This window comes from Adiantum capillus-veneris, chromosome 24, assembly GCF_014529385.1.
Source record: "Adiantum capillus-veneris isolate H3 chromosome 24, ASM1452938v2, whole genome shotgun sequence".
NCBI classification, from domain to species: Eukaryota; Viridiplantae; Streptophyta; class Polypodiopsida; order Polypodiales; family Pteridaceae; genus Adiantum; species Adiantum capillus-veneris.
Window position 1 is genome coordinate 69322115 of NC_140954.1, and position 23520 is coordinate 69345634.

The following is a 23520-nucleotide window of genomic DNA, read 5'->3' on the forward strand; positions in this document are numbered from 1 at the left end:
ACCACTAATATAGATCCTTTTCCATTTTTCAAGCTTTCCCTTAGGAAGTTGGGAATATCACCCTTGAGATACATCTCCTATGAATGCTTTTAGACTCGCAAAACACTGATGGGTTCTTTTTTTCTTTTGTACATGATCCTTTCTGTGGGTTTTCCTCACCTTGAGGTTTCCCACTTGTAAAGTAATCCCAAAGATTCACACCAAAAGACTTTGTGCACATGTGGTTTATGTGTCGGAGAAGAGTGCACACACGCATGTACGTGGAGGGTTGTATGCAAATGTTTGCTTGTATGTGCGTGTTTTGGGTTGAGAGAGAAGAAGAAGAAGAAGAAGAGAGTTTTAACGTCGTAGGAAACTATCCCAAGAGACCTTAAAGATCTACCCGACGAGGAGAGTTGAACTCAAGACCTCTTATTCAAGAGGGAAATGGAGGGAGAGAGAGAGAGAGAGAGAGAGAGAGAGAGAGAGAGAGAGTTGGGTCCGGCATCAAAAACCCTTCCCGAGGTTTTCGCATTGGCCAAGACACCACCCACCCTTCCCTCTTGCCGCCCAAGAGAAGATTCGAGAATCCAGTACATGCTGGTGTCAAAATTACCATCGTGAGAGCACTTGAGCTTAATTGATACCACAGGGGACCGGACTCGAGACCCCCCCCACTCTTTTTTTCCAGAACTCACAATTGTGAGTCTTTTAAATGACCTTCATACTTGGGACAGAGGAAGCTCAATGTAATACACAAACACAACACAAATTACGTTTAATGAGCTTTCACTCAGAAAGCTTCACGTACAGCACAAGTGATTGCCCAATTGTAATCCTCGATTCCTCACCCTCTCTACTCCATGAGGGCAAATCTTCCCAGAAAGTGGAGGAAGCAACACAGATCTGAACTTCAGATCTTGAAGGATCAAGTTGCAGAGACGAAAAGCCTGCTATCTCTGTATTGAGACAGCAATGGTAACAAATGACGTGTTCTTCTTTTGCATGCATTTCACTTTACTAACCTGTGTAGATAGTCTCGCCTTCCCATGCCGCAAGGAGACTTTCCTGAACAAAGTTTGTGGGCAGTTATGTGCATATTGTCTCCTCCTCCACATGCGGCAGGGAGCCTTTCCTGAACAAAGTTTATGGGCGGCTCTGTGCATCAGGCAATTTTTGCCAAGGAGCTTTCATGAGACATAGCAGAGGAGATGCAATCTTGTAGCTTGCTTCGACGAGGCTGAAACTGACTCTACAGACATTCTAACACGGGGAGTGCCCTCAGATAAACATACACAATGCGCTCAACTATGAACTATATTCCGCTCTACCTTTCCGTGAGCCACAGCATTTGCTTGAGCTAATGCTGGGTTCAGATGGGGCAGAGGCAAGAGGTGGGAAAAGGAGTGTGGGTCTGCGGTGGCATACGCTCACTAGTCCCCGGATCCACCTCAGAACGAGCTCCCCCCCCCCCAAAAGGCCCCCGGCGGGGAAATGCATAGCTGCCTGCTCGCAAAACACGAAACACAGGAGTTGAGCAAATATCCATGGCGTCCAGTACACCAGTACAACCAACAAGCTCTCTCTCATTGGCTGAACCGACTGTCATATTACACTTCATAGCTCTACCTCCGCTTCTTGTGAACATGAACAATGGAGCTGAGGCAAATCACAACCCTTGGATTGCTGCTGGGCTCGTCTGAACCCACCCTAAGCATAAAATATGATCCGTCCAAGCTCATTCTCAGCTCTGCCTCCGCTTCTTGTGAACAATGGAGCTGAGGCAAATCACGACCCTCGGATTGCCACCGGGCTTATCTGAACCCACCCTAAGCATAAAATATGATCCGTCCAAGCTCATTCTCAGCTCTGCCTCCGCTTCTTGTGAACAATGGAGCTGAGGCAAATCACGACCCTCGGATTGCCACTGGGCTTATCTGAACCCACCCTAAGCATAAAATAGGATCCTGTCCAAGCTCATTCTCAGCAAGTATCAATTTAACCCTATAAACAGTATAATACAAGAGTCCCTTCAGAACAATATACATGAATAAATTTAATGTATACACATAATCTGCTTTACACATCAGTGAGTCATGAACCAAGAATAAGATGTCCTCGTACATGACTACAAATACATAAAATAGCATTATGTGCCACTGGAAATTTTGATTATACATGTAATGTGTGCCATTGCAACATGCTCCGGTCATTATTAATAAGACTCATAAATATTTATGTATATATGTATATGAATGGTATAACTCTTTTCCGTGTCTTGCCACGATGAGGGAGAGTTGGTGTGCTTATTGTATGGGCTTTCACACCAACTCAAGAGTGGGAAAACCACAAGGCCAGACTCATCCCTACCAATTTGGAGCAGCTCATTGCTTTACACATGAGCAGAGACTTATGGAGGATCCCATTGAAGCGACTAGATGAGAGGCCCAATTGGGTCTGCAGAAGACAAAGGTAGGTGCACCGTTACCAAGCATCAACACAGATGAGGGGCACATCCAAGGTGTTGAGGTGCTTGAACAAGAAACAGCTGTCAAAGGAGATTCTTCGTTCCACTTCCAGGGGCTTGCTTCTGGTTGTGAAATCCAAATCCCGTATGCTTTCAATGCAGTTTTTACAATGGTGAATTCGAGGCACCTGTAGATGAATCAGCATGTACCTCAACCGTTTCTGCATTTGAAGAACTATTAGAGCCAGCACTTGAGGATCTTGCAACATTGCTTGGCATAGAACTCTCCCCTGCACTACCATCTGGATAGGGATCTTTATAACCCTGTTGCTTGTCTGTTGTTGTAGTCCCTAATCTTTTATGGAACAATATAGGTCCCTGAACTGTAGAGTCATTGGTCGGCATTGGAACCGCCACTGGCAACGTGACCGGGTAGGGAGCTATAGGCAAATCCATGAGAGAAGAAGCTGAGGGGCTATATGGAAGGTGGCTTGTTGGATGATCAAATTTGCAAGTGGGCCCATATTTACAAGTACCATATTGCATGTAAAACGCACATTTTTCGACACCCTGCAAGAAAACAGACAGGAGTTGAGATGAAACTTGTCAGCATAATGGCAGGAAGTCCAACCTTGATTCTCAAGCACAGTTTAAACCTATTCAGGCATCGAACCAAGGACTTTCTTTCCTTTAAAGGATGTTTAAGCATGCTTCTAAGCCATTGTGATATGCTCTCTCTCTCTCTCTCTCTCTCTCTCTCTCTCTCTCTCTCTCTCTCTCTCTCTCTCTCTCTCATTTTTCATTTCATTTCTCTCAAATCTTTGAGGTCTCTCGGGATAGTTTCCTACAACGTTAAAATCCTCTTTTTCTTTTTCTTCTTTTTCTTCTCTCTCTTTCTCTCTCTCTCTCTCTCTCTCTCTCTCTCTCTCTCTCTCTCTCTCTCTCTCTCTCTCTCACACACACACACACACACACACTTATTTTTTTGTAAATCAATTTGATTTATCTATCTGTGGGAAACCTCAAAGAGAGGAAAACTCACCAAAAAGATAAAGTACAAGGGAAGGAACACAAAAGTGTTCGGCTGTACAAAATAGCTAAAAGCATTCATAGGAAAGCTGATGTATCTCTACGGTGATATCACCAACTTCCATGGCAAACCGTAAAGACTGCCTAAGGGAAAGCTTGAAGAAAGGTAGGGGATTTGTATGAATGCGATGGAACATATAGCCATAACGCTGTCGCCACAGGCTCTAGTAAGCCCAAAACCCTGACCCACGTGAAGAAGATTGCAAAGCGTTGCAATTCGCCGGTGAGAAGATACCAAAAGCCCAAAACCGTTTATGGAAGACCGTCGTGGGAAAACGGAGCCGCATACACGTAGATACCCGACGAAGGAAATCTCGAGTAATACAACAATCCCACAAGAGGTGACAAACATCCTCTTCCGCAGATGAACAACGGACACAGGATGAAGGGTGGATATGGCGTAGGTACCCACAGGGAGCACACCAAGTAATCAACGCCAAAGAAACAAACGCTCCTTCAACGGAAAATGGCTTTCCCATAATGCAGATAGAAGCCTTCTCCACCAACTATCGGATTTATGCATGTGCCAAAGAGCGTTGCAATGATCAGCAAGCCATGATTGAGGCAGAAGAAGAGCATATGCCCAGCCGGCATAAATATCTTGAAAGGGCGTTTCCCAAAGATTCCAGTCAGAGATGCGATCACCATCAACCAAAGGTAAAATGGGTAAAAAACCGACCAACATTTGCTGCAATTCTCTCCAGAACCGGCGATAATGCATGCCCAATCCAAAACGACGAGCGGCAAATGGAAACTCCAAAGTGAATTCGGCTGCATCCACCACATCCTCAACCACTCGAATGCCATGGCAAGAGAGGAAATACGCCTGGCGAGGCGAGCAATCAACCAAAGTAAGAGAAAAGGCCCGGCTCCAATGAAGGCTCTCCAAGCGAAGTGAATTTCCTTCCCTCCGAGCATTCCACAATAGATGAATCGTAACCCGTTTCCAAGCAGAGAGCACGGTGGAAGCAAGCGGGCATCCAAGAATATGGCCATCTATCTTACCAAATACCACCTCCCAAATAGATGATTGCCAGTGACCAAATGAGAATGTAACCACATGCTGACTCGAGTGTGCAAACATAAGAGTCCAAAGCTGAGATTGTTGCGTAAGTGTAGGCAATAGCCACTATTCGGGAAAAATCATTTTTCCAAACATACAAAATTCCTTTCCTTGAATTTGCCAAGAGGAAATTTTAGAAAATTAGGTTACTTTTTCAGATTTTTACACTATTTTTCTCTATTTTGGGGCAGAATTTCTCCTTTTCCCCTTGCCCTCAACCAGAATTTTGGAAATTGAAAACGGCACGATATTAAGCTGAGACACATTTCTCCCGAACACTGGCAATAGCATAGCCTTCCTAGCAAGGACATGCCTATGTAGGTCCAAAATATTCAGACCACCAAAGCGCTTTGATGTACAAAGTTTTGCCATTGACATTAGATGCAAGCCTTTTTTGTGTGCATGAGTTCGCCACAAATGAGACAAAACGACCGACATGAGAGAATCAAGACAATGGCGAGGCCAGTGCAACAATGGCAAAAAGAACTGCACATATGCCATGAGGATACTTTGAACGATTCGCACACGAACATGCAGTGGCCGAGTAGAAAGCTTCCAGAAATGCAGTTTAACATTCAAGCAATGCATAGCCTTGATTACGCCTGCAAAATGGACATAGGCCATAAACTATTTCAGTAGACACTGACTCTTAAGTACCGACACACTAGACACGACACATCTAGCACTTGTACAAAGACAACAGTCACATGAGATCATAGGATATCACAAGACAAATCAATCACAGAAAAAATTTCATTCCAAATCTCAGACCATGACTACCAGCAACGTATTTAGTAACTGCATCTAGATCCATCACGGACCTCGCTGATGTCGGATTAATTAATCCTTATTGCGATCATGTCTATAGAGATTTATGAGACAGAAATGTTGCAGCCATTTCGTATTTCGGTTCCTGCACTCAAACAAGTCACATGAGAGAGTACAAATCATTCATATTCAATTTCGGGAATTCCATTTCATAAAGTCACATGGCAGAATACTGTCCGCACCGTTGTATCCATGAAACCCAAACAAATATCAGTGACTCTATTCAATCCAGGTAATCTGTGACAAAGGAGTGAAGTGCTCCCCTCTTGTGCAATCCCTCTGCACCAGATTCAACCGTGCTGATTTGCGGGACTCGGAATAGGCGGAGCTAAAGAGAATGCTTCAAGGTAAAGTTCAAAAATCTAATGAGTATCTGCTAGGTCCTCCTCCTCCATCCACTTCCCACCTAATGCCGGATAGTTCTTGAATTTAACTAGAACCGCCGAATCACTTTTCTTTCCTTGTGTACCAAAATCTGTTCAGGAAAGAGTATAAGAGTATCTCCTCGCTCGCTTCCACTTTGGGTTGCTCATCTGACTCCCCATCAACTGACACCTCACCCTTAAAAGGTTTCAAGAGACTCACATGGAATGCATTGTGAATCTTCCTAGTATCTAGCAGCTTAAGTCGAAAGGAGACATCATTTATCTTTTCTTTAATCTCGAAAGGGCCATAATACCTCATGCTAAGCTTTGGAAAAAGTTGCTTCTTTCCCTTCCGTTTTTTAGGCGTGCCTTTTCAAAACGTAAGAGCACCCAATCATCTTCCTTTAATTTCAAGTCGCGTCAATGTCGATCTGCTTCCTTCTTATGTCGTACTTGAGACTTCTCTAAAGCCTCACAGACCTTGGCAAAAGCAGTATACCTAGATGAATCTAGGATAATCCCAGATTCACCCATAAAGGAAAGTGCAAGGTATAGACCCATGGTACTCACCCACAAGACAATATAACCATCAGCTTCATCATGCATAGTATTGACTAAATACCACGACATCCCCACGTCGTCAGTGCCCAATAGTGGGTGTAGAACTAGGTACTAACATATGCTCCCAAACACAATACCACACACACACACACACATGAGCATACATCAACACAAAGTTCAACGTACTCAGTTTTTGTCATGACTCCGGAGATCAAGGGCAGACTCAGCCATAATGAAACCTAGCACTAAAGAAGCATTAAATCGAAAAAATTAGCACAAAATTGAGGAAGTTGATAGGGCATACGCACCACAAAAGATAGAAAGAATTAGCACGATATCAACTGGTCGTAACTCGGATGAAAACTTCACAATGTGAACTCTGCATGTCCGCTATACGACTAAAAAATATACCTAGATGAATCCAGGATAAGCCCAAATTCACCCATAAAGGAAAGTGCAAGGTATAGACCCATGGTACTCACCCACAAGACAATATAACCATCAGCTTCATCATGCATAGTATTGACTAAATACCACGACATCCCCACTAACGCCGTCAATGCCCAATAGTGGGTGTAGAACTAGGTACTAACATATGCTCCCAAACACAATACCACACACACACACACATGAGCATACATCAACACAAAGTTCAACGTACTGAGTTTCTGTCATGTCCAAGTCCCTCGTGTACTTGTCGGCTTCAAAAATCTTGTCTTTAGTGTTGAGAAATGGTGGAACCTTCTGAGCACCTTCAATTTACTCAAATAGCGCCTTCCCCGTCGACGAGTGAACCGTGTTTTTGCAGGCAAATTCAACCAAAGGCACAAAAAATTCCCATTGAGTCTTCTAATCAGAAATGTAAAACTTCAATAAATCCAAAACAACTAAATTTGCGATCTCAGATTGCCCATCTGTCTGCGGGTGGAATGATAACGAGATCTACAACTGTGTGCCGATGTTCTCTCAAATAGCCCTCCAAAACAAACTCGTGAATCAGGAATCTCTGTTGGAGACGATTGTCTCAGGCATGCCATGTAACCGAAATATCTGTGCAATGAATAGTCTCACTAAATGGTCCGGGTTGACTGTTTTCTTCACTAGAATAATATGAGCTTGCTTGCTAAATCTGTTAATGACAGTTCAAATGCCATTGTGTCCACTCTGTGTCTTTGGGAGATCAAAGATGAAATCCATTTTGCAATACTTTCCGAGGGGCGGTTGGGAATGGGTAAAGGTTGTAGTAATCCTTGTGCCTTATGCCTGTCAAACTTGACCTTTTGGCATACTAAACAACAGCGAACAAAGTCGTCCACATTCTTCTTGAGCCTTGGCCAAAAGAAATAACGCTCCATCCCCTTGAAGGTGGTGCCGATGCCGCGGTGACCCGTAAATGGTGGACAGTGGCACTCTATCAAAACCTTTTCCCTCAAAGGCTGTGTAACACACAACATTGTTTCCTTCATCAAGTAGCCATCCCGTATGGAATATCCTGGCACTATCTCCCCATTCTGTATCCAAGTAAAAATATCGGTAAAGTCCGGATAGTGACGTACTAATCAACCATATCCTTGAAGCTTCTGTGATATATCGCGGAAATAGCCAAAACGAGGGGCTTTCGAGACAATGCATCTGCCACTAAATTTTTATGTCCCTGAACATGGACAATTTGGAAGTGAAACTGTGACAGGATGTTAGCCCACCGCATCTCCTTTTCGGAAAGCTGCTTCTGTGAAAAGTAGCGTAGACTCTGATGATCTTCAAAGATCGTGAAATTGGCTCCAATTAAATAACGTTGCCACTGTGTAAGAGCATGGATCATTGCCAATAGCTCTTTCTCATAAATCTATGGTACCAATTCTGACCTTGAAAACGTTCTGCTTTCATAAGCAATCACACGGCCTTCTTGCATCAAGACCGCTCCCAGACTATGACCACAAGCGTCACAATAAACTACTTCAAGTGGCTTTTGCAAGTCTGGCAAAGCCAACACTGGTCCAGTAGTCAATTTTTCCTAAGTGTCTGAAAAGCAGTCACCTCTGTCGGTCCCCATGAGGAAGGACTCTTTTGAGAGTCAATGAGTGCAAAGGCAAAGCTATCTCTGCAAACTTCCGAATGAACTGCATGTAGTAAGAACACAAGCCCAAAAAGCTTCTAACTTCATGAATATTCTTCAAGTCAGGCCAATCGCGAATAGTTTCAATTTTGGTAGAACCTATCTGTACTCCTGCTGCTCAGATGATGTGTCCCAATAAATGTATCTCCGGCAAGAAAAACTCGCTCTTTTTTGCATTAATAACCAATCTATGATCACGTAATGCCTGAAAGACCTGTAGCACATGGTATCGATGCTCTGCTTCATCCTTGCAAAAAACTATAATATCATCAAAGAAAGTACCCACAAAAGACCGATGCTCTCGGAAAATCCTATCCATCATTCGGTTGAAAGTTGTTGGAGCATTGGTAGTCCAAAAGGCATCACCAAAAATTCGTATAAATCGAAGCTTGTTCGAAAGGCTGTCTTGTAGACATCTCTCGAAACGATTTGATATGATGATATCCGCTTTTTAAATCACTCCTGCTGAAACAAGAGGATCCTTGAAGTCTGTCAAGAATATCATCAATCCTTGGAATCAAGAATCTGTTCTTGATGGTGATTTTATTGAGATCTCTATACTCAATGCACATTCTCTAAGACCAGTCTTTCTTTAGTACCAATAAAACCGGAAAACAGTAAGATGAAGTACTTGGTTGGATGAGACCGTTTTCAAGGTGATCTTTCACCTGGTTCATGATTTCTTCATTCTAGGCTCGGCTAGCACAGTAAGGTGGCCGGTTCGGTGTGGTTCCAGGGATTAGATCAATGGTGTGCTCCTCAGGACGAGATGGAGGTAACTCGCCTGGCTGGCCTTCTGAGAAACAATCACCATGTGTGTGCAGAAATTATTGTCGTTCTTTGTCCAATTCAGACATGTTCGTTCGTTGTTCATCATTCAATTCTTTCAAATAGATCGAGTAACAAAGAGACTGGATTTCATTAATTTTAAAATGGCCGAAGCCGATACAATAGGGACGGACTCGCCCTTCAATTTTACATCAAGTACAATTTTCTTGCCCTTCTTATTGGTCAAAGTCGTTTTCTTGGCCCGATAGTCAACCAGACGTTCTTATGGTACCAAGGGATTCCTAGGAGGACGTCACACCCTTCTAATGGCATGATGTAAAAGTCCTCGTGCCCTAAATACCCCTGACAATGCAAACGAAGTTTGCTAGTGATGACAGGTGTAATGGCCACATCTCGTTCGGGCGCCGCTAGAACTGCCTCCGTCGGTGGCCCCATCCTGTCAAGCGTAATCTCGAGTCGAGCCGCCATTTCAGGTGAAATGAAGTTGGCCTTCGCTCCTCCATCAAACAAGATGAGGGCTTCTTGATCTTTTACTTTGCCCCATGCGCGACAAAGTTCCGTACTTTCATCCATTTGGCTTGGGTTGGTTCCCATGCAATCCGGTACCAGTCTTGCTTTCATCTTGCCTTTTCTGCCACGTTCTTCCGCTACTATAGAACTCTTAGGCATGTCTTCAGTCTGTCCTCGTTGTGCCTTTTTGGGGCTCTTTGCGGAGATGTGCCCTTATTCCCCGCAACCAAAACACTTCCCTCTTTGAGATAGTTGTTTCTCTGTTCTACAGTCAAAGAGGGTCGTGCATCCTTCTTTTTCTGGGAGTTTTGCTTCTTTCTATTGTCGTTTGTCGAGGTCTGTCTGGTCCTCTGAGTCAAAATTCGTTAGTGGGGTAGGTCAAGTTATCCGAATGTATCGAGAATCCCCGCTTAGCATGTCCGATTAGTGGTTGTATAGACTCAAACTTTTGTTCAAGACAGTTGATGACGTGGCAACTGTACGAAAACCCGAAAATTGCATTGATATGATGACGTGGCAGACTTTGCAGATTTCTACGTTTTGCGTTGAATGCTGACGTGGCAGTTGTACGAAATTCCGTGATTTCTGCTGGCAGCTTTTTGGCATTGCTTTTGGACCAGAAGCTTTTGAGTTTGAAGGCTTTTCATGAAAATTGCTTTTGGGGCCTAGGGCCTTTAAATATGAGGCCATGGGCTCATTCTCTGGCATGCTTCCTGGAGAAGGTGCAGAGTCTGAAGTACCGGCTTGTACTGTGTTGATGCAATATAAAGAAATACCGAAAGGGGTGCCAAGGTTTGGGGCCAATACTCTCTGGGTGGAATTCCGCCACTCCGTGTCGCGTGTCGTCTCTCTCTCAGTTCAGTTGTTATTGAAGTGCTAAAGTCTGTTCAGTTTGTTCTTTTCTATTAGCACTTGGTGCCCGTCTTGTGACAATGGTATCAGAGCATCAGGCGTGTACTTTTCTGAAAGCATACCGATCCTACAAACGAGCAGACAAAGCAATCCAGAGACTACTGGAATTTTATTTGGAGTAGCTTCGTGCTCCGACCTTGGACTAATTAGGCACTCCCGTCCTTACTTCATCGCGCATCGAGCACGGTCCCGTCTTCACCCCTCATGTCTTACACAGCATAAGCCATAAAGATCACTTGCAAGAGAAGGATCCAAGATTTGTCTTGAGTCACTGTTTTTCTCAAAAGCAGTGCCATGCAAATGTTGATGTCTATAGCTACCAAACAGCACACTCCAAGGACTTGGCAAGCTTTCAAGAAAATTTTTGCCTGAAGATATATGGTTTCTAACATCCTCCTTCGGAGTGCAACTTCTGGCAGAGTGGGGTATCCTGAAATGCTTGCCATGGAAACCCTAGCACATTACGACTTGAAATTTTTGGACATCTCTCACCAGGTGTCTCTTCTCAAGAAGATAACCTTGGCGGTCCGGTGCGATTGCTGTCGTGGGACTACCATCGCCGCCAAAGGAACACTGTCTGTCCAAGAGCTGATGACCATGTTGTGGTTGTCTACGACCTTATGGAAGGAATCTAACCCTAATTTTTTGTGCAAATTTCAGGATGGAAAGTCAATCGACTTTTCGAGCTCGACTGATGTCAAGATTGCTTTTTAAGTTTGAGTTATGTTTGGAACTTGTTTGGTGATCCTGTTTGGAATTTGTTTAAAATGGATGGTATATGTTTTAAACCTATCTTGGTGCCGATTTGAATTGTTTAACTCTGGTTTTAATACTGGTTTCAATGATTGGTGATTTTTATTCCCGAGTAGAGTAGTGAGAAATGATGTTTGTGAATGCTTGTTCATACGCTTGTTTACAGGGGGAGTATTGAATGATTGAAAAGTGTTGTTTTTACTCATGGCCCAAACCCTTGTGGTTATTTACAGGGGGAGTATTGTTGTTCTTACTCATGGCCCGGACCTGGATGGTTATGCGAGAGGAGTATTAAGAAGTCTAAGCAGTGGTTACTCTCAGCACCTCCAAACAATGCATCTCCAAACGACGCAGGCTGCGGTCTGGGGGGCCGTTTGGTTGTAAAAGGCCTCTATATCTCATGGCCCGGACCTTTTAGGTTATTTGCGGGAGGAGTGATGAGGGAGTCGTTGAACACCTCATGGCTCGCACCTAGATGGTTATTGGCGACTTTATGTTTATATGTCTTGTAACATGCATATGTAAGCATTTGTGTTGCATTGTGATGTGCCAACTACTGAATATTCCTAACTCGATGAGATTGCTTGGGTATGTAATTTTAGTGCATCAAGACACCCGTGGAAGATCAGTGCGGTCTGGGTGTGATGGCTAATTTTACTACGCGAGCATATCAAGAGTTCCGAACAGGACGAAAGGAGAAGCCAACTCCTTGATAAAAAGAGCCGAGAGGAGAAGCCAACTCCTTCACAAAAGAAAAAAGGAGCAAACTGATTGTCCCTCGGATTGTCCCTTGAAATGACCCTCGGAAATTTTTGAGCTAACTTGAGTTGTTTTGCAGATATGTTGTAATCGCGAGCAATTACTCTCTTTCAAGAAGGGGAGATGTCACAGACTGCTGACGTGTCAAGTCAGTGAAGAGCAGAGCCAACCTTCAGATCACGGCCGAGGGGTCTAAACCCTAAGAAGAGCAAGCAACATCAGAAGAAGAAGAAGTCCTACCAACTTATGGGCCCCTGTTCGATGGCGCCCAAGTGACATAAAGGATTAAAATAAAGCAAGACCCACACACACACACAGACTAACATAGCAGCTGATGACGTGGCAGCTATACGAAAACCCTAAAATTGCGCTGACATGATGACGTGGCAAACTTTGCAGATTTTCGCGTTTTGCGCTGACTGCTGACGTGACAATTGTACGGAAATCCGTGATTTACGCTGGCAACTTTTTGACATTGCTTTTGCACCAGAAGCTTTTGAGTTTAAAGGCTTTTCATGAAAATTGCTTTTGGGGCCTAGGGCCTTTAAATATGAGGCCATGGGCTCATTCTTTGGCATGCTTCCTGGAGAAGGTGCAGAGTCTGGAGTACCGGCTTGTACTGTGTTGATGCAATATAAAGAAATACCGAAAGGGGCGCCAAGGTTTGGGGCCAATACTCTCTAGGGTGGAATTCAGCTACTCCGTGTCGCGTGTCGTCTCTCTCTCAATTCAGTTGTTATTGAAGTGCTAAAAGTATGTTCAATCTGTTCTTTTCTATTGACACATGATACCCGTCTTGTGTGACAGAAGGAACGTTTGGCCAACCCTTTCAATTATTGTTGACTAGGTCTATTTCCAAATTTAATGATGCTAATTGTGTTAGTCAAACCTATGCGGAGGTACTCGGGAGTGTTAAGCTTCGGCTTAGCAAGGCTCAAGGGTCCCATTCTAGACATGCTAATAAGCATCGGCAAGATGTCTCATTGAAGAAGGGTGACTGGGTGTTTTTAAGGATCATGAAGCAACGTCTCAAGCAAGTTGGTACGAGTGTCCTAAACTCTCATTTCGTATGTATGGTCCGTTTCCGATCGTCAAAAAGGTAAATGATGGGTAAGTTGGTCCACCGATATTTGGTTAAGGTTAGGAACTATCTGATGCAAAGTGGATGGAGGCGGAGGACTAAGCAAATTCTCTTGGGTTTCTAGAGTTGTACCTTGAGGCTTTTGGTTAGCAACATCTATTCCTTAAGTGCAGTGCGTGCTGTACAAGAGGGTAGCCACTCCACTCCTTTGTCACAGATCGCATAGATGAAATAAAGTCATAATTGCTCCATAAGATTGTAAGGGTACTGATGATATTTTCTACAGAATGAATTTAAAAAAAGATGTACATTGATATGGGAATTCCTAAAATGAACTTGTTACATGTGCTCTTTCGTGTGTGTATTTCGTTTTCCAAGAAAAAGATCCTTTCATTAGTTAATAAAACTGCCCATAGGGCTACAACCACATCTACGAGAGAGGGCTACATCTACCAAAGGGGAGACTCTCCCAATGAAAAAAAAAAATTATGTACAATGAGGGCTAAATCAAGAGATGGGAGGAGGAAAAAGCCACACAGGTGGGCGGTAGTGCCATCTGGGCTCACTCTAGACCACGGTGAAGAAAGGCCTACGGTGCCAGAGTCGAAGGAATGCCTCTCTACGCTCCTGCATGCGATCGGGGTTGCCTTGAAGTCTCTCGAATTGTCCCCTGAGAGTATGGATCAACTCCAGACAAAAGTCACGCAAAGTCTCCATTGGTGGCACACGGCGAGCCTCAAAGATGCGGAAGCAACGGGCCCGCCAAATGAACCAGAGTGTTAGAGGCCACAAACGAGCTCCCAACACACCTCTCTCACACTGCACCACCCTTGGGAGGTAAGCTCTATAGCAGGCTGGGGTGTAGGTCGACCCCAACAGATCACTATCATCTGTTGGTAGCTCAAACTGTAGTTCAAGGCCCGTAAGAGTGGACCAAGCAGCTCCACCCCAAGTGTACTGTCGCACTATGGAAAGAGCTGGCATCAACCGAAGAAGCCGAAGCCAAACCTTCTGTGCCATGGGGCAGTCCCACAGACAGTGACACTGACTCTCCAAAGAATGGTCACAAGCTGCGCATGCTGCCGACAGGCCAGTATGTACTAGCCAGCTCCCCACTACTGTACCTCTGTGTGCAACTAGCCACTAGAACAAAGTGACTCACCGCGGCTGTTTGGAGAGTCCCACAACCTCGCCCAAAAGCCTGACAAGAACTCAATTGTGAGACCCTCCTCCTGTCAATGAAGGGCTACAGCAGGAAGAGCCTCTCTCCGTGCTACCAATATGTGACACCCTACTCCAACAGTGTACTGAAAGAAAGGGATCCCAAGGTGGTCAGTAGAAGAGAAGGGGTCTCTCCAAAACCACTCTCCATGATCTCACTATACTCGTGCCAGAGGGCAGCTCTCCCAAGCCCAAAGTCTCCAATAGCTTGTCTCAAGATCTGCAGGGTCGGGATCTATGACACAAGTTCTCCCACAGACGCCTACAACTCGAATCCTCTGAAAATAGCACTTCGCAATGTAACAAACTTGGACACTCCAAGTCAAGAATCTACTGTGACGGCACCGAATAACCAGTATTTCTTTTTGTATTAATCTGAGTTCAAAGTACAAGAGTGCGGGCAGGCGCTCACATTCAGACTCTGCGTCCAAATGCTCTGAGTTGTGAGAGGCTTGCTCACATATTTAAAGTTACAAGGGATGCCCAAAGAAGAGCCCCAACAGCTGGAAATCAAAAGCTCAAAAGCTTTGTAAAAATAAAGCAAGGGTTCTCTCTCTCTCTCTCTCTCTCTCTCTCTCTCTCTCTCTCTCTCTCTCTCTCTCTCTCTCTCTCTCTCTTTTGCTTAATTAAATAATAGGGTTTTCCTGCACTTAGGGTTTTTCCCTGCATTGGGCAGCCACGCCATAGTTTGTGACATACCCCCCTATTGAAAGCATTGTAATCGCCCTCGATTACGCCTGCAAAACAGACAGAGGCCATAAACCGTCTTAGCAGACAGACTGTTAGTACCTACATACTAGGAACACACATCTAGCACATGTACTAATTGACAGTCACGTCACACGACATCACAGGACATCACTTGGCATTCAACATTCATTCGGATTTTAGACCATGATTTATCGGCAATGTAGCTAGCAATCGCATCTAGATCCAGTCGGGACCTCATAGATACCCGATTGACTAACCCCCTATTGCAACCATGTCTATTCGAGATCAATTAAACCAAAATGCTACAGTCATTTCATCTATCAGTTCCTGCACTTAAAAACAAGTCAAGAATAAATCAGTTTCATATTCAAGAATTCCATTTCATAAAGTCATATAGCAGAATACTGTCAGCTCTCAGTATCCCCGAAGCTCAAAGAGACATCAATGACTCTAGTATTCTAAAAATCAAGGCATCTATTGACAAAGGAGCGGAGTAACTTCCCTCTTGTGCATCCCACTGCACCAGATCTGCGGCCAAGCTGAATTTTGAATTCAATTTCGAGTAGACTATGCTAAACCAAAAGCTTCAAGGTAAAGTTTCACAATCTGAGGAGTATCTGCTAGGTCCTCTTCCTCCATCCACTTCGCATCCAATGCAGGATAGTTCTTGAATTTAACCAAGAACGCCTTCTTACTTTACCCTTATTCTTTGTGTCCTTATGGGCCAAAATTTGTTCAGGAACAAGGATCTCCTCGTTTTCTTCCACTTCAGGTTGCTCATCAGGCTCCCCATCATCAGGCACATCACCTTTGAAAGGTTTCAAGAGACTCACATAAAATGCATTGTGAATCCTCCAAGTGTCAGGCAGTTTCAGTCGGAAGGAGACATCATTGATCTTTTCGGAGATCTGGAAAGGTCCGTAGTATCTCATACTAAGCTTTGGAAAAAGCCTCTCCTTTCCCTTTTTCTTTCTCAGGCGTGCCTTCTCAAAACGTAAGAGCACCCAATCATCCTCCTTCAATTTCAAATCGCGACGATAGCTATCCGCTGCCATTTTCTGTCGTTCTTGAGATTTCTGCAAAGCCTCACGGACTTTGGCAAAAGCCGTATCTAAGTCGTGCGTGTATTCATCCGCTTCAAAATCTTATCTTTCGTGCTTACGGAGAGTGGAACCTTCGCAGCACCTTCAACAATCTCAAATGGCACCTTCCCCGTTGAAGAGTGTATCATGTTTGTAGCCTGCTACAGTGTCACTTCACAGGACAGGCAGTTGGACAGTTAGCTACAGTTGGTCTGGTTCACACTGGACGGACCCTTTGACTGGGAGTGACACGTGGTAGGGTACCTACGGTGGTCTAGTGGACGTCGTGGCCAGGTCACCACCACCACTCAGTTTGGAGATAGACTTAGCTGGCTGGACATTTATGGGCCGTTGGTGGCTCCTATGGTGGTACATATCAGTAGTCGTTTTGGGACAGTTCCATCTTATCTTGCACGTAGTCGTCTAGAGAGTCTTACACAGAGCACTGCTACACCATCCATGCACATCTGAGCCTCGACACCCTATTTTGTACCTGTGAGTCTTGGGCTGGAGCTGAGTGTGCTGCCACTCCAGAGTCTGTACATGGTCCTTTGAGTTAGTCGAGTCCACCTGTTCTGGTCTACTGCTGTGTCTCTGTTATTATACATTGTTTCTTGTATTTCATTCTGTCGAGAGAGTTTCTCTTTGTTGAGTGAGATTGTCACGCACATTGCACTGGGGAACACCCACACTGTAGAGGGCACGACACATTATCCGCGCTACAGGTGCTCTCATTTTGGCGATCACGGTGGGACCTCAACTGAAGTCTCACTCTGTTGAGTAGCTGGTTTCTTCGCTTCGCCTGTGCAGCCTGTTGGTTTGGTCCAGTTTCACCCTTGATAGCTTAATCTAGCTGGTCTAGTCTCTCACCTTACTAGCCTGGTCCCCTCGCCCTGGTCCAACTTGCCTCGTCTCTGGTCTAGACCCCTCGACCCTGGTCTAGTCCTCGTCCCTCGTCCCTGGTCCAGCTAGTCTAGTCACTCGTCTGGTCTAGTAGAGTCTACACCAGTCTTCAGCCAGTTCAAGGTTCTCTTGCCCAAAGCTTGGTAGGATTGGAGGTCACTGCATAACACATACAAGGAGGTCAGTTGAGCGTCAAAGCCCGCTACTGAGCCCTCTGAAGTACTATCACAGAAGACGACCTTTGACACCTTGTAGAAATCCTTCAACCTCATCACCTATACCCCCACATATCACATCACCCATTCCTTCATCAGGTTCCCCATCTTCGCGATCACCTTCTCCAGAAAAGCTCTCTCCTATTCTTCTACAACAAGCTAGTGTGCAACAGACTCAGCAAGGAATCATGGAGCCACTAGCTAGTGTTTTGGCCAAGGTGAACATCAAGTTCCCTACATTCAAAGGGGGGTCTTCAGAAGATGCTGACGACCATGCAAGGAGATTTGTATCTCTCTGTAGGGGACGTGGGCTGAACAGAGAAGATGCTTACTTGGTACTATTTCCATCCACCTTGGATGGCCTAGCAGATAAATGGTACAGCCAATTTGCAGAGAACCATTTTGCAACTTGGGCAGCCTTGAGACAGCAGTTCTGTGCAGCTTTCAGGCCAGGTGACTACCAGGAGAAGGTGTTGGATGAGTTGGCCAACATGGTGCTCAAACCTGAGGAGACTTTTGCGGAGCTTATGACGAAAACTAAGTCGCTGGTGGCCAAGCTTCCCCAACAACCCGGTGAGTTCATGGTTAAAAAGTGGGTGGAGAAGGCGCTTCCCAAAACTTCTTAGCAAAAACTCCGAGAGAGTCTCCGACCCGACGCCACTCTCGACGAGTTCATCGCATCTGCTACTAGAATAGAGGGAGCTAGGAAGCTCTTCAACAACTCTCCTCAAATAGATACTCCCACTGTGTTCTCGGAAGGTAGTCCTACTGATCCTTTAACTTCTTTACGTAGGGAACTGGAAGCCCTAAAGCTACAACGAGCTCTTCAAGAGGAGAGGTCCTTCTCTCTTAGACAAGAGAAGCCTACACATAATGAGGCATTGGAACAGATTAAGCGCGAGTTAGAAGAGCTCAAGTGTCAGCAAGAGACTAAGGCTATGGTTTGGTGTAGCTCATGCCGCTCTCCAGGGCACCCACCACAGGAATGCCCCCTTCGGTTTTACTGCCACTTCTGTGAAAAAGCTAGACATGAGGATAAGGATTGTTACTACCTCAAGGGATTGCGTCAAATACAACAAAATCTTGGTCCTTCTCTCCAACAAGAGCTAGCACCTGCATCCAACATGGTCTCACCCTACGGCCATCAAAACCAGTTGCCTCCTCTGCGGACAAAACCCCCTATGCAGCAAGGTATGCACAACAACTTTGCACCCCACAGTTTTTATCATGCCAGTACTCCCTCAGTTCCCCAAAGTTTCTACACCTCAGCCTCAAATTCCATGCAGCAACCACCTCGTCCCCCGTTTCGTCCTTCCAATCGGCCCATCCTCTGCTACAGATGCGGAGAATATGGGCATTATCAGAGCAAGTGTCCTTTACCCGAGGGGTCCCCTCCTTGTCGTCATTGCCCTGATTCGAAGGATCACTACAGTAAAGATTGTCCCAAGCAAAGGGCATCCATGTCTTCAGGCTCGACTCAGAACCAGCCCGAATTCACCTTTCCGAAGATAAATTTGATTACTGTGAACACCGTGCCTCAACCTTCACCTGCTACTCATGTGGTTAAGCCTCTGCAAGTGGAGGAGCCTGCTGGTGTCCTTACTCGGGCACAAAGAGCAGCTCTTGGTCTCAGTCTACCCACAGGTCCACCACGCCAGTCTCCACTTCCTCACTCTGGTCTACCTGACCCAAAGGACAAGTCCTTCCCAATTGCTCAGAGCAAACCAACTTCCTTGTTATCCGACATTGATGGAGCCTTCTTAGAAGCAGTGGCTGACTTGGAACAGATTAAGGTCACAAAAGGAGCCCAGTTCGAAGGCGCCGAGCCATCTTGAAAAATACTTTTCAGCAAGTGTCACTATACGACATGCTAAGGCTTGATGCAACACTTAGAAGTGACGCCCTGTTAGTCATTCAGTCTCTGTACCCGGGGGCTGGGCCTAGTGGCGAGCACCTCCCTGTACAGCCCTCAGAGTCCTATTTGATTTCCTATCCATCTGCTCCCCTCACGGATCATAAAAGCCCTCGCCTCACTGTATCTGTTCTTGGGCACCAACTATCCGGCGTCATCGTTGATGGAGGATCTGGAATCAATTTGATGCCCGAATTCACTATGATGGCCTTAGGTCTAAAGCCTACCCGACCTGCTCCTTTCACTGTTACATTGGCTGATCAGAGAACAGTCTACCCAATGGGCATAGTCGACAAGGTGCCTCTGAAGGTACAAGATTTCACTTTTAACTTGGATTTTGTAGTAGTTAATCTTCCCCTGGTAGAGGGAGGTTATCCCTTGCTGATTGGTAGGCCATGGTTGCGACATACGAAAGCACTTCACGACTGGGGAACCGACGCCATGTGGATACATACTCCTGGCTCTCCAATGCAACAAATTCGTCTCGAAGGAGGTATGGATCCGGTCGTTCAGCATAGCTCCTTGTCAGTAGAGTCCAACCCTGACTTGGACCAGCCGGTCCCTCCCGATGGGTCCGATGAAGACTTACTGCAGTGGTTAGAAGCCACCTCTTCAATGCAATGCTATGTAGTCTCTCTTCAACCTTTGCCAACAGATTCACCCTATTCCCCTGATCCTTCATCTGAAGCTACACCTGAGACCAAGAATCCCAGTCAGCCAAGTGAGCCAGAACCAAGTGGACCAGTCTCAAGTGAGTCAGAACCAAGTGGACCGGTCTCTGGTGCCCATCCTTCAGAGGGTCCCTTGATGGAAACCGTCGGCCTGGGTGAGCCTATAACCCACCATAGAAGGGGAAAAAAGTCTCCCTTGCAAGAGTTGGCCAACACCCCAATTCCCTCCTTAGCCTCTACTCCATCTGACTCTCCACCCATGCCGGAGCACTCTGAGGTATCTGAGGATTTACCATTTGCAGAGCTTCCATCAGGTTGGTTGCAGGAAGAGTATGCTGATTTCAACATTGATCAGACGCCAGCTCATAATGTCCAAAGGCTAACAGAGGCGGCACAATCTTCTTCACCTGACGTAGCCTCGACCACTGCACCGCCTGACCCAGTCAGAGAGGTCAACCTAGGAGGCCCTGACAGCCAACAACCCATCTTATTAGCCACTTGGCTATGGGATCACCCCGCTCTACTCGACCTGGTAATCTCCTTCGTGCGCTCTTTCAAAGATGTGTTTGCCTAGTCTTACCACGATTTAGAAGGAATCCCAGCAGAGCTAGGAGTCCACACAATTCCTCTGGTTGAGGGGGCTAAGCCGGTCAGAGGACGTGCTTACAAACTGAATCCCAAGTATGCAGAAGCAGTCAAAATCGAGTTGGAAAAAATGCAAGAAGCAGGTATTATTGTACCAGTAGAGCACTCAGAATGGTTGTCTCCTATGGTTATTGCCCCAAAGAAGCAGTCCAACAAAATTCGAGTTTGTGTCAACTATCGGGCTCTGAATAAGGTCACAATCCCGGATGGATTTCCGACACCTTTTACTGAGAGAGTCCTCGAAGATGTCGCTGGCCATGTACTGTATAGTTTTATGGACGGGTTCAACGGCTACAATCAGTTAGGAATACATCCTGACGACCAAATCAAAACAGCTTTTGTGACTCCCTGGGGTATTTTCATCTACACTAGAATGTCTTTTGGGCTTAAAAATGCACCGCCTTCTTTCAATCGCATAGTATATCTCATCTTTTGTCCTCTGCTTACTGATCACCTTCGCATATTCATGGATGACTTTTCCACCTTCTCGGGTGCTCAATGTTCGACCCCAGTAGAAAATCTAAAGGACCATCTTGCTCAGCTCTCTGCAGTCTTCCTCAGGTGCAGAGAGGCACGTTTGAAGCTCAATCCGAACAAATGTCATTTTTTGGTCACAGAGGGCACACTGTTGGGCCATGTGGTGTCTGCTCAAGGTTTGGCACCGGACCCAGAGAAGATAGTGGCCATCTTGAAGTTACCTCCTCCCATAAATCCCAAAGGTGTTCAGAGCTTTGTGGGCCACACCGGCTATCATTGCAGGTTTATACGTATGTATGCACAGGTGGCTCAACCATTGACCCTGCTCACCAGTGCTGCTGTTCCCTTCCGGTGGTCAACACCTGAGGCCGAAGCATTTGCATACCTCAAAAAACGTCTCACTGAAGCGCCTATTCTAGTTGCCCCGGATTGGGCCCTACCTTTTCATGTGCATACAGATGCCAGTCTGCTGGCTGTGGGTGTTGTGCTGACTCAGCCTAGCAAAGAGTTCAACTTGGATCGCCCTGTACATTATGCAAGTCGCCTGCTCACCAAAGCAAAGCGAAACTATAGCACCACAGAGAGGGAAGGATTGGCTATAGTGTATGCTCTACACAAATTTCGTCACTATTTGCTAGGGGTCCACTTCACAGTTATCACTGATCACCATGCCTTGCGCTATCTGCTTAATAAGCCACAGGTTGCAGGTCGAGTATGGCGATGGCTCCTCCTATTCCAAGAGTTTGATTTTGAAGTGGTACTCCGTCCCGGTAAGCATCATGTAATGGCTGACCACCTCTCTCGCATTTACACAGGCGAAGAAGCTACCGGGATTGCGGATGACTTTCCGGATAGTAGTCTTTTTAAAATAGATACAACACCGGAATGGTACGGCGAGGTCCTACATTTTCTATCTACTGGGCTGTACCCAGAGAGGGCATCCCCATTGCAAAAGAGGAGATTGCTGTTGAAGTCCAGGCCTTTCACTCTGATCGGGGGCCAGCTCTACAAAGCGGGACCAGATGGTGTTCTGAAGCGTTGTGTCTCGCCTCATGAGGTGGAGCATATTCTGGAGGATGCCCACAATGGTCCCACTGGTGGCCATTACCCTGGTCACATCACTGCTCAGAAGATACTACAGAGTGGTCTGTGGTGGCCCTCCATTTTTAAGGATGCAATAGCATATTCTAAGGTTTGTGATGTGTGCCAGAGATGTGGGCCGAAGCCGAGTAAGCAATCCAACCGTCTTTTGCAGGTCTCGATGGCGTGGCTACCTTTTGAGAGATGGGGTTTGGACTTTGTGGGACCAATATATCCCCCAGCTCAACCAGGTAATCGCAAATATCTGCTAGTGGCTACAGACTATGCAACAAAGTGGGCAGAGGTACTAGCGACAGTAGATTGCACCAGCAATACAGTGGCCAAATTTTTATATGAAAATATTTTATGCAGATTTGGATGTCCCTTAGAGATCACCAGTGATAGAGGCACTCATTTTGTCAATAACATGATCTCAAATTTGCTGGCCAATTACAAGATTTTTCATCGCAAGTCGTGCTCTTATTATCCTAGAGCCAATGGACAGGCCGAGAGCACCAACAAGGTTCTGATCGCTCTATTGAGGAAAGCATGTCATCTCCATCCAGCATCGTGGGCTCAAGCTGTGCACGGCACTCTTTGGGCATACCGCACATCTTTCAAAGCAACAACAAATCAAACGCCTTTTCAACTCGCTTTCGGTTTGGAAGCCATAGCTCCATTTGAGTTCAACTCCGGTTCCCCTAGGGTGGGCAGTTTGCGTGCAAGTGGGGGCATGGAATCTACCTCTATCTCCCGTCTCACCTTATTGGATGAAAGCCGCCTTTTAGCTTCTCGTGCTCTGCAAGCGGAACAACTTCGTCGCAAAGCGTGGCATGATCGCCACCTCAGAAAGCCAAAAATAACGCAAGGCACATTGGTGCTACTCTATCAGGCAAAATATTTGAAAAAAGCAAAGAAGCTGGTTCCAGCTTGGCAAGGGCCCTTCAGAGTACAGGAGGTTTTGCCACAGGGGGCTGTCCAGTTAGTCACTTTGGAAGGCGTCCCTTTGCCATTGGTAAATGGCTCCAGAATCAAGTGCTATTACTCCTCTGAGTAAAGGGTATGCAACTTTCCGCCATCTGTAGGTTCTATGGCCCATCTCTCTCCTCCCCTCGAGCTTTCCACCAGAATAGATGTTCTGTTACTGTCTCAGTTTTTGCTATGTTTGTAAGTTTCCACCTTTCCTCTAAGATATCTTTTCTCCACTAAGTCCTCCTGGTAATTGGGTATTATCGGAACTTCAACAGTTCAGTCGCTCCTCTAATTGTTTCTATCCTAAGTGTTATTTGCAGTTAAGTATTAAGGTCCTTCCAAAATGCTGCTATCAGTCA

The 23520-nt window shown here is 45.7% G+C and overlaps 1 protein-coding gene across 1 annotated transcript in view; it reads right to left on the minus strand.

The window, feature by feature from the left end:
- Positions 1-2010: 2010 nt before the first annotated feature.
- LOC147426547 (zinc finger CCCH domain-containing protein ZFN-like) overlaps positions 2011-23520 on the minus strand; it is a 146439-nt gene continuing 124929 nt past the window's right edge. The window contains exon 7 of the mRNA XM_086498535.1: positions 2011-3016. Coding sequence (XP_086354661.1) covers positions 2612-3016 — 405 coding nt within the window. The 3' untranslated portion in view covers positions 2011-2611. The remainder of the gene's footprint in view (positions 3017-23520) is intronic.